Source organism: Monodelphis domestica, chromosome 8 (genome assembly GCF_027887165.1).
Source record: "Monodelphis domestica isolate mMonDom1 chromosome 8, mMonDom1.pri, whole genome shotgun sequence".
Classification (NCBI taxonomy): Eukaryota; Metazoa; Chordata; class Mammalia; order Didelphimorphia; family Didelphidae; genus Monodelphis; species Monodelphis domestica.
In genome coordinates, this window is record NC_077234.1 from 89,317,057 (window position 1) to 89,329,503 (window position 12,447).

The 12,447-nt window shown below is 37.2% G+C and overlaps 1 protein-coding gene across 1 annotated transcript in view; it reads right to left on the minus strand.

The window, feature by feature from the left end:
- Positions 1 to 469: 469 nt before the first annotated feature.
- Positions 470 to 12,447, minus strand: part of CD28 (CD28 molecule) — an 85,620-nt gene continuing 73,642 nt past the window's right edge. Inside the window, exon 6 of the mRNA XM_056808491.1 lies at positions 470 to 7,037. Within this exon, the coding sequence (XP_056664469.1) occupies positions 6,909 to 7,037 (129 nt within the window). The 3' untranslated portion in view covers positions 470 to 6,908. The remainder of the gene's footprint in view (positions 7,038 to 12,447) is intronic.

The following is a 12,447-nucleotide window of genomic DNA, read 5'->3' on the forward strand; positions in this document are numbered from 1 at the left end:
TTAGGCAGCAAAATGTCATAGTGGACCTGGAGTAAAGAAGACCCGAGTTTGAATCCTGCCTTCAATTAGCTGTGACAAACTGGTCCTGAGAAAATCACTTATGTCTCTTGGCCTCATTTTCCTTATCTCTAAAAGGGCTTTTAATAATATAGCATCTACTTTGTTGGTGTTGTTGGTGTTAATGTTGTTTGCATCAAGTGAGATAACATGCAAAGCACTTTGCAAACCCTAAAAAAACCATGTAAATGCTCTCTCTCTCTCTCTCTCTCTCTCTCTCTCTCTCTCTCTCTCTCTCTCTCTGTGTGTGTGTGTGTGTGTGTGTGTGTGTGTGTGTGTGTGTCTGTCTGTCTGTCTGTCTCTGTCTCTGTCTCTGTCTCTCCATCTCTCTCTCTCAAACTTTCTGTCTTTCTCTCTCTCTCTCTCTCTCTCTCTCTCTCTCTCTCTCTCTCTCTCTCTCTCTCTCTCTCTTTCTCCCCCTCTCATTCACTCTCACTTTCCTCTCTCTGTCATTCTCTCATTATTAAGCACATAATGAGTGGTTGAACATGATACTAGATTCTGGGAGATATACAGAGTAAGTTATAATGAAGTTGAAAGAAATAGTTTCTTGTCTTCTTGGTATAGTGACAAAAGTACTATAAACATGGAGTTGGACAAGATTTGAGTTCTAATTTTGGGTGACTGGAACTTTACCTCTATGTATCTCAGTCTCCTTATCTGTAAAGTGAAGTTAGTAAGCAATAAATAGAATGTTGAGCCTGAAGTCAGAAGACTCATTTTCTGAGTTCAAATCTGGCCTTAGACATTTACTAGCTGTGTGGCCTTGGGCAAGTCATTTAGTCTTGTTTGTCTCAATTGGCGAAGGAAATGGTGAGCCACTCCAGTATTTTTGCCAAAAAAAAAATGCCAGATGGTGTCAAGAAAAATCAGACACAACTGAAAATGACTGAACAGCACTAGCACATCCCTCAAAGAATCCATAAGTTTAAATGCAAGCCTGTACAGTGAGTGTCAGTGAACTATATAGAGTAGGTACTAATTTTAGAAATAAAGCAATAGGATCATGGATTTTGAGCTATAAAATACTCTAGAGATCATTTAGTTAGATGAGGAAACTGAGGTCCAGAAAGGTAAAGGGACTTACCCAAGAACACATGAAGCAAGTAGCAGAGACAGGATTTGAACCAAGGTCATCCAAATCCTGTTCCTTCTTCTGATTTGGCAGTGAAAATAAACAAATGAACTTAGAAACCAGCCAAATAAGCCAGATTTCTTTATCTCACCAGTTGAAGCTAATGTTTATTATAAAGTTATTATTCACAAGTAGCATCAGGCATCAACCTAAGGTCCCATCCTCCCCACCCCTGTTCTTCAGAGGTTCTCCCTTTATCTCTAATTCTTATCTGTGCTGATGCTATATTTATGAGGGTGGTAACCAAATTCTGTGTTCACAACATGGTACCATCCCCAGTTTCTATTAAAATGTCTCATCCAATCAATCAGTGAATCGTGAACTCTACTCTAAGTTCTCTTCGGCAATCATAAAAGCTGACATCAGTGACCACCTTCTAACAATCCACCAAAATTGTCATAAAAATGCATGAAAATATGTAATTAGCTGGTAGTCAGTTAGATTGTGGGCACCAATGAACTTACAACCATAAGCTCTATCCCCTACACTAGATATGTCAGGTTAAAGTCATCAGGTGTAGGTGCTACTCAAAGATAAAGCCACTGAATCCCATTAGTTTAGCTAGTATTGACTTACAGACTATACCCACTTGCAACCAGTTATTACAAAAATGGAATCCATTGGCCATTTTGGGGAAATAGAGCAGAGGAAGGCTGTATCAGAGATTATGGATGGAGCAGAGCAAATTGCTGGCCACACATGGTGAAACTCACTATAAACATAATTGACACATGAAAATCTAGTTTTAAAATGAACACACACATGCAAACACACACAATAAATTGAGGAATAATTTCCTTTTCAAAAGGATGGTTCATTTTTATAAAGGAATTGTCTGTTTCACAATAGCAATACTCCTCTTGAGAAATAGCTCAGCCACTGCTCCACTCACCATCTGTTAGTGGCTTCATCTTTACATACAAAGGATCACAGAATGTCAGTGAAGAAGGGACCTCAGAGCAAGGGTGTGCTAGAGCCAGTTCCTGCCAGTTTCTTAGAGCCAATTGTTAAAAATTCAGTGTGAGTCTTTACACTATGAAAATTAGCAAATGCTACAAAAATCAGGGCTTAATTTATTGTTCTGTTGAATGTCTAAATTTTAGAAAATAATGGGGAAAATGTTAATAATGCAGATGTCATAAAAGAAATTTATACATTTTCTGTTTTCCTCAGTTTCTTCATCCGTATAATGAGCTGGAGAAGGAAATGACAAAATAACTCCAGTATCTTTAATTAAAACAACTGAACAAAACAAAAATTCATTTTCCGAGATTCTGATGATTAAACATTTACCAAGCACATCCTTAATGATATCCCTAAAAAAATTTGAGATTATATGACTGCATTAGGACAAATCCAGTTATTTGTCTAAACAAAGGCACTTTAGTATTGTCTTCTTTTTTTCAGGATAAACATCCCCAGAACCAATTCTTATATGCATTAACTCAAGATCCTTCACCCTGTTGAGAATAGAGATTGTTTCTATCTTCATATTTCTATCCAAAGCATGTAGCACAGGGTCTAGCACAAAACAAAAACTTAAATGCTAAGTAATTGATTAATCCTGGTTCTCTAACACTCTCCAGGGGTATCAATTCCCTCCTAAAATGTGACTCTCAGAACTGACACAATGTTCTTGATGAGCAGGGCAGAATATTGTGAGGCTATCACATCTTTGCCAGGTCTGAACATTTTAAATGCAGTCTAATGTTACGTTAACTTTCTAGGTTGATGTATCACACATTCTCAATTTTTTTTTTAGTCCAGTTATACTGCTTCCCTTTCATTTTATAGTTAAGACGTTGATTTTTTGAACCAAGGTAAAAAATTTTACATTATCATTCTGTTGAATGTATAAATTTTAGAAAATAATGGAGAAAAATGTTAATTTTGCTGATGTCATAAATGTATATTATACATTTTCTGTGTTTGCCTCAGGCATTTATCCTTAGTAAATTTCATCTCATTAGATATGAGACCTTATAGCCCCAAATGATCAGAAAAAAATAAATTATAATCTACATATGATAAAAGTTAATACCTGTTGGAAATTTTCTTTTTGCCTTCATGATATCTAAGGACTTAATGCAAGATTTAGACAACTGTTGTTTAATTTTTTTTCTTTGTGAAAACTCATAGTGAAAATGGACCTCCTCATGTAATATGCCTGCTTTGGTCCTGTTTATGGTAAGTAAGAAAATCTCAAGTGTGAGTCATCTTTAGTAAACCTTTTCCAGTCATAAAAAGTGGAAAGAATTGATCTTTGGTCATAAACAGCCTTATTTTTCTACCCTTGCCCTTTTGAAAATATCTCCAGCTGTGTGGCTTATAAATGAAGTCTGGTAGTTTGGGCCGAAAGAGCTCAGTATGCCAAGCTGCTGGTAATGGGTCCTACTTGCCAACATAAATTCAACTAACCTTTGCAGTACAAGGCTAATGGGTTTTGATCTACTTTAGATTAATTAAATTAGTGGATGGAAACATTCCAAATTCCACTAATTTTTTTTTATTTGGACCTAAATTTCCCTCCCCTCATAGCAAGTTTAAAAGGCATATTCTCCATGTATTAAGAAGCAAAAAATCCCTGTTTTTTTATGAATGCCCAAGGGACTCTAAGAAATGAGGATGTGGTGGGAGCTCTTCACATTATTTTTTCTCACATTTTAATGTGTATTACTCACTAATAAACTTATATTAGTACATCATCCTATTGGGGTATCATTCTTATTCTCTTCCTCATTTCTGGATATTAAGATAAGCCTTCCAGTTGTTAGATTTAAATTAATACTCCAAGTTCTTATTTTCCATAAAGTTTATTAATAATCACTTGAAATGTACAAGTTTATTTTTTATTCAGAATTTTATACATGTAAGATTTTTATTTTCTTTATTTTATCCAGAATTTAAATTTTGCTCTTTTATTTGGGATTTTTTGGGGGGGTATCAATTTTCCTTTGACAATTGATTCATATATCTCATAACTTAGTCATATATTCCAGGGTGATTCTGGTGTTGGTCAATACCTTCCGGGTGGGGGGGGGGGGTTGTGTAATTATCCTAAAATCCAAGGTTTAAAATATTTTGGAGAAATTTTAGGAAAAGAAACTCAACACCCCAAATCAAGGAAGCAGATCTTTTGGAGAAGGTGCCTTAAGGAAACCCGCAGAAATCATATGCTGCATCAAAAGATCCAGAATGAACACTGGGATATAATGAAATGAACTGAAGGGGGTTGAACATACTTATTCTGAATGTAAATTCTTATGCCAAAGGGAAATGCCCCCAACTGGCATTTTGTCAATGTATCTATCAATCATTTTTTGTTTTCTTCTTGTCTTTCCCTTTTATCCCCATATTGTTGTAATTTCCCCTTTGTAAAGTGCAATATGCTATGCACTTCTAGTCAGAAGAATCTTTAGAGGTATAAGCTGGTTATGCAAAATGATTCATTGTGGAGACTAGGCATGTAAATCTGGGAGATTTCAACATGCTCATCTCCCAATAGTATCATGGGGGGATTATGAGAGAGAGTTTCATCCCCTCCCCCTCCTGGATTGCTACCCCTGTTCATCCCATTTTGAGGGCTGGTGCTACATCCATTAACGTGAATAAAAGGATATGGGAGTTCTCTCTACTTCCTAGAATGTGGCACAATAGTGTGGACAAAGGACCATGTGGGAGGATGAACATGTGATCAGATTTAGGTTAGAAAATAGGCTTTAAACTTATATCTATTTGCTTGCTTTATTTCAAGTGATTATTAATAAACTGTATGGAAAATAAGAACCTGGGAGTATTAATTTAAATCTAACACAGTTCATGTGTTTTATGAAGTCTATAATTTAGCAAAATGTATCCTACTCATTAGTAGTTCTTAACACTGATGAGGTCATGGAGTCCATGACAAAGTCTGTCCATTAGCAATCAGAGAGCACATCACAGGTTCAGCAGAGCTGGAGGCAGAAAAAAATATCCATTGTCATTCCAAAATTGTCTCTGTAACATCTCTTATGTACTTAATCCAATCTTACTGGAGGTGATAAATGTCTGAAAAACACTTTTTTTCTGTTTCCACTGACCTCCAGGAACTGATAATGGGAGCTGGTTCAGTACACTAGCTCTGAGAGAAAACCACACACAGAGATGAAGTCATTAAGATAGGTTGTGTTCCACTGAGGAGTCTTTTCATCCAAGCAGTAGGCGTTCCCTCCAGGACTGAGTTCTCAGGGCTGAGTAATGAAGCCTTTGGTTTCATGTTATCTCCTTTAGAAGTTCTCTCTCCTCTCCAGAAGATGCATTTAGACAGATTCTTGTCATCTTTATGGAATAACCATTTTTCACAGTAGATTCATTTCTCCTATCTATACATTTCCATGAAGCTCCATCCTTCATATTTCCATGCAAATATCACAAAACCAACTGTCCAAACTTGAAATCCATACTGAGTTCAGACCTTCTTGACTCACAGGTAAATCTAGTGACCTTGTCCTATTTGGAACAACTAGCACCTGTCTCTAAGCCTGATCTCTTCCCAAATCCTGTCCTATTATTTTCATTTCTTAGTTATATCCCATAACTATTTCTGGAATCCAACCATACAAAAGTCCTCCATGTAATCCTGCCCTTGAATAGTTTGATTAGGAATGGATTTCTGAACAAATTTTCTTGATTTTGTTATGATGCATTAACATAAGTATGTTTCATTTCATAGATAATACCAAGCTAGAAGGAACTTTGGTCCCACCCCTTTATTTTATAGTGGAAGAAGCTGAGGCACAGAATATCATGTTTTCTGATGCCATATTTTTCCTCTGAGTAGAAAGATTACATTAGTCTTCTAAAATAATGTCATTTTTTTAAAAAAATCATGGTCATAGGCACAGATTTTAAGAGCTGAAAAGGCCCTGAGAAGTCATTTAGCCCCAAATCCTCATTTTACAGATGAGGACTTGAGAGGTTAAATATCTTAGTCAAATTAACACAAATTAATAAGAGGTGGGATTTAAATTAAGGTCTTCTGACTCCTGCACCTTTGTTCTTTTCACCTTACCCCACTATCACTTTGGTCAAAGTAAGAAAGAATAACCACACTAGCCCAGATTTCCTTAAGAAAAATCCACCAAGCCTAACCTAAAATATTAAAAAGGATAATATTAAATATAAAAAAAATATATCATTCTTTTGTAGGCTGAGCATAATTAAAATGAAAACTTTTTCAAACTATCAAAATCCTTTGTTCATAGAGACCTTTTCTTCAATCTTTCTTTTCTTGCACCTCCACCTTCATTGGGTTCAGGCAAATCTCATTTCATTGAGGCTGGAGCAAAGCTTAGGAAAATGGAGCTAGAACAGTCACTTCTTGACAAGATTGGAGAGTTAGCCATATAATCCACATAAAAATCCAACTGGTTTGAGTTCCCCCAACACTACACTTTTCATTCAGGTCAGCTAGTTCAGGTCAAAGCAGAGTATGAGTCGTGGCCTTGCAAAACCAAACCTGCCTATTCCTGAAAAAAAAATGTTTTAGAAATCTCTTTTTCATTGCATTATAAAACAATCTTAAATAATTGGGTTGTTCTCTTAATGAAAGAGTGGGTGGTCCGCCAAAGACCAAACATAACCGGCTAGAGATGAGACGGTCACTTTCCTATCCAGACAAACAGGGTTAAGGAGATACAGGGATGTTAGCCGGCTTAGTTCTGGATAGGTGTCTGTGTCAGGATCTATAGGCTGCATAGTCCCTGCTTGGTGCATAGGGCTGATAATGTTTTTTAGTTGGTCCTGGTCTCTGAGGAGTCATGTTCATGTAGTCACTATGGAGAATTCTATTCTTTTTGCTCTTCAACTGTGGGGAAAAAAAGAGAGGAGAAAAATTCTCAGTCCATATTTTTAAAAATGTGAAACATCAAAAGCTCATTTTTGTAAGAACTGTTCAGTTTACCTCTGAGATTAAAGTGATTACCAGGAGTCCTTGAGAATGCTGCACCCAGAACTTTGGAAAGAAAGTGGGCAGCAGACTGAAAGGTTTTGTCCCAACAACAAATATCGTGGGATACATCTAGCTGTCTGGATTTTCAGAATCCACCCCCTCTGACCCCTGCAATAAGAGAGGGTATTTCCTCACAACAAGGTCCACAAGTGATTCATTTGTTTTGTATGGTACTCCTCCACTGAAATTCTGTTTTGATGTCTCATGGTGGTGTGTCGGTGACTGGGTTCTTGGAGACTCAAGCTCTGGCAACCTGAGAAGGCTTTGAAGATAGCCTGGTTCACAGACCCTATGCCTGTATGCCTCCTGTTCATGGAGCAAGCTGCTTAAGCTCAGAGAAGCTTAAAGGCTAGGCTCAGAAGATGATTTGTTCCGACAATTATCACTGTCGGGAGAGTAAATATCCATACCCATGAATTCTCATTTTCTTGGAGTACTAAGGTCTAGTCTATCACAACATGTAGGCACCTTAGTTCTTATGGGTTCTTGATCATGATAAAGACCCTATTTTTGTTATTTTGCCTAAAGTTCAAAGATTATGGCACTAAACTTGGTTTGTTTGGAGGGGCCACAATGCAAGTGATGTTTATAATGCAGAGATGCTATTGTTATTTCTTATTCATAATAAATAATGATAAACAGAATGGGGCGATGGATAGGGAGCTCAGTCAAATGTGGTTCAGGTACAGAAAAGTTAAAAAGGGAAGAAGATCCAGGCTTAGCTTGACCTGTATGATTCCTGTTATCTAAAGAGCTTTCATTTTATCTACCTAACATTTTACTAATCTTTGTTACAGTGGACTCACCCCAACTCCAAACTACAACTCCTTGCACATAATCATTATAATGGAGGGACAAATGGAATACTTCATCCAAGAGATCCTTTGGAGTTAGAAAGGAACTGATTTGAGAGGCATTATTGAAGTAGAAATGACAGAACTTGACAACTGAACAGCCATCAAAGGAGATCTGGGAATAGTTAAGGGTGATTGAGGAGTCTAGATTAGGAGAATAGTAGGACCATTAGCAAACATAAGGAAGTAGGGAGAAAGAGATGGTTTGAGAGAGGAACAATGGTTTCTGTTTTGGACATCTTGTATTTAATGTGTTGACTGGTCACCTAGGAGGAGTATACAACGAGAGACTAAAAATTGAAACCTAAAGCTGGGGAGAGAGATTGAGGCAGAAGATAGCAAACTTGGAGGTCCTCAGTGGAGAGATTGGAATCAGGAGGGAAGATATGATCACCAAATTAGCAAGTTAACAAGAATTTGTGAAGAAATGGAGTATTCCAAGAACAGAGAAGTGGAGTATTCCAACATTAAGGTGCTGGGACACAAAAAGTAATCACCAAATAAGACTAAGAGAGAGTTAGGTCTCTAGTCAGAGAGTTAGAAGAAAGATAAAGAGTGTTCAGTGTCACAAAAGCTAATGGAAAATGGTTTCAAGAACTGAGTAGTCCTTAAAAAGATATAAAAAAGAAAGGTAGCTAGGTGATTCCTTGGATAGAGAGTGAGGTCTGGAGATAAGAGGTTCTGGTTCAAATCTGGCCTCAGACACTTTCTAGCTGTGTGATCCTAGATGAGTCATTTAACCCCCACTGCCTAGCCCTTACTGCTTTTCTGTCTTAGAATTAATACAAAGGCAAGGTAAGAAGGTAAGTATTTTTTAAAGACATAAAAAAGAGTAAGGACTGGGAAGGAAAAGGCCATGGATTTGGTGATTAAGAGGTCATAGCCAACCTTCAAGAGAGCATTTTCAATAGAATGGAGTGAGAAAAGACTGTTTAATGGATTAAGGAGTGAGTGATTAATGAATAAACAAAGGCTGTGAGTCTCCTTCTTTGGCTTCCATGACATTATTCTCTCCTGGTTTTGTTTCTTATTTGGCCATTATCATCATCTATCTCCCACCTGCTAAATAGAAATAATTTCCAAAGTTTTGCCCTGGACTCTCTCATCAGAGAGAGGCATTCCCAAGATGATCTATCTCATCAGTTCCTATGGAATGAATTATCATCTCTAAGCATATCAAACATGTATCTTTACATCCAACCCTAATCTCTCTCCTAAGATAGTATAAATATCTTGGGCATAGGCATTTCCACTGGACATTCTGTTGGCATCTCAAACATGTCCAAACTGGAACTCATTGTTTTTTCCCCTAAATCTATTACTCCTTCAAAGTTTTCTATTTTTAAAGATTCTTAAAGTTTTTTTTATTAAAAATCTATTTCTTTTCCCTTCAACTCACACATATCTGCCCACTTTAGGAGCCTTAGGATCATCCTTCACTTTTATTTCTCCTTCAGTTTCTATATTCAATCAGTTCCCAAGCCCTCCCCAAAATCTCTTGCAACTGTCCCCTTGCTTCCATTTATATACTATCAAAATCCTATTGTCTGGACCGAGGTAGTTAGGTGGCTAAGTAGATAGAGCACCAGACCTGGAAACAAGAATTAGGTTCAAATCTGGTCTTAGATACTTCCCAGCTGTATGACTCTGAGCAAGCCATTTATCTTGGTTGCCTAGCCCTCGCCACTCTTCAGCCTCAAAACAAAAACTTCATAATAATTCTAAGACAAAAGGTATGGGTTTAAACTTTTTTTAATAGTCCAGACTATCTTAATAACTTTCAAATTGGTTGCCCCTTTTCCAATCAACCCTCTCTCTAAGGTATAGATCTAACCATGTCATCTTACTGAAAAAACTTCACTGGCTCCAGGATAAGATGAGAACTCCTTAACCTGACTTTTAAAGTTCCACAGACATCCTCCAAACTATCTTTCTAGCTTTGTTTCAAATTTCTTCTTTCCATGCTCTCTGTGTTCCATCCAGTTTGAACTACTAGCTATTTCCTGTTCCCAATATTCCATCTTTATCCTCCATTTATTCTCCCTAAACCCAGAATGAACTCTTTCCTCATCTCTGCTTTTCAGAATCTTTACTGTCCGTTAAAGTTCAACTCGGGGGATATGCCTTCTGTGAAGTCTTCTGTCCTCCCCAGAATTGCTAGCATTCTCTCCTTTCTCGAACTGGTTATCTTTTATTTATTTATCTGTGACCTCCTCTAGCTTCTTTTAGAAGAGGATCACATTTAGATTTTTTTTAAATTATTTTTTAAACCCTTACCTTCTGTCTTGGAGTCAATACTGTGTATTGGCTCCAAGGCAGAAGAGTGGTAAGGGCTAGGCAATGGGGGTCAAGTGACTTGCCCAGGGTCACACAGCTAGGAAGTGACTGAGGCCAGATTTGAACCTAGGACCTCCCGTCTCTAGGCCTGGTTCTCAATCATCTGAGCTACCCAGCTGCCCCCTCACATTTAGATTTTATCTTTATATTTTATTATCCTGGAATAGTGCCTTGCATAAAGCAGGTACTTAATAAATTATTACTGAATTATCATTGGATGAAAGAATGAATGAAGAATAGACTATTCTTTGGAGATGTTTGACTATCTAACTCTTTAATACTTCAGAGACCTATAATTTCATTGTTATGGGTGCATTCTCTACCAACAAAGAATGAAACCCCTCTATAATTTTATAGACAGTCTTGAAGAGCTGCCATCAACAAAATCCAGTGATCAATTTGATGAAAGGCCTTACTGAATTTAACTGTGCTAGTCCAGTAGACATAAAACCCATCTCAACTTCCTTACAGTGAACTTAGGAAGTGAGGTTATAGCCTCCTGAGACACTTTCTTAGTTCTAGGACAACTTCCCATTTCTCTCTTCTATTCCAGGACTCCAGGGATTGGCCCATCTGGTCTCTTCTTTCTGTCAGAACTCTTACTCTCTTGGGGCCCACTGTGGAACAAACCTGGAATGAACAGGAATTTTCCCCTACTTTTTTGTCCCATGAGATTTTTCTAAGGGTTTTATTGTTAGAAACTACAGGAAAATCAACAGAATTTTTTTTTAATGAGAAAGTTACCAAGTTACAGAAAACTTTAGAAATAATAGCTATCCCAGTCATCAGTGGAATGTAAATGGAAATGGGTCTGATCTTTCTTATCTATCTTCTATCACCATCTCTCCTTTCTGCTCTAAAAATTCATCCATGCCCAACCTCTCTTTATTGTTAATGGATTAGTGAATAAGATTTTCCCTATTTCTTTTCTCTAATACTAATATCCCAGAGGAAAAAGAAGATAGGTCTCAGTGCTAAGCAAATGGTCCACAAAGGTTCAAATGAGTAACTTAAATCATAGAGGTGTACCCTAAAGGGGAAAATCAATACTAGCTGATCAGATCTTAATATTTTCCAGTTTCACTTTGGAAGGTCAGCTTGGGTTACTTACTGACAAACTAAATGAAGTAAGCCAAGGGAATAGCAGAGATATAGGAAGGATTTTTTGAGGATAGGGCAGAGAGTCATAACCTAGAATTCATGAATTTGGGTTTTTTAAAAATATTTTACTAATAATATTTTGATATAATTAGTTTCCTGCAATCCAATGTGTTTCACTGTATGCACTTTAAAATGTTATTCTGAGAAAGGGCCCTTAGGCTTTATCAGACTGCTAAAGGGACCTATGACATGCAAAACCCACCCCCACCAAAACTACAAACCCCTGGTAGAAGATATTTGACCAATTTTTAAAAGGAAAAGTCAGCAAAGTGTATACAAGTAAGGTTCAAGAGAGAGTGAGGATAATTGGGATGGAATGAAGTCCTTGGGAAGTAAGAGCAGATGAGATCAAGAATACCGATAGCAACTCATCTTGGAAAATGAGAGGCATGTGTCTAGGAATCATGGCATCCTAAAGTAGCAAAAAACCTCAGAAGTCAAGTCTAATCCATACTTGTTGCAAAATTGCCTGCTGGCAAACATCCTTTAAAAAGTCATTTAGTCCCATTTAAAGACTTCTAAGGATGGAAAACTCAATATCATCAAAAGCAGCCCATTCCACCTTGAGAAAGCTCCAGTTATTCAGAAGATTTTTCCTTATATTGATTCAGAATCTGCCTCTCTCTGACTTTCACCTATTGTTCATAATTCTGCTCTATAGGGCCAAGTCAAGGTCATTAAATGTAAATTCCCTCTCCAATTCTTTCTCAAAATTCTTCTGTATCCTTTTCCCCTCTCTTCTACTTTGCCTTTTTTTTTTATCTTTACTTTCAGTTTTAGAATCAATTACTGTGCATTGATTCCAGGGCAGAAAAGTGATAAGAGCTAGGCTAAGGGGGTCAAGTGACTTGCCCAGGGTCACATAGCTAAGAAGTGTCTGAGGCTAGATTTGAACCTAGGACCTCCCATCTCTA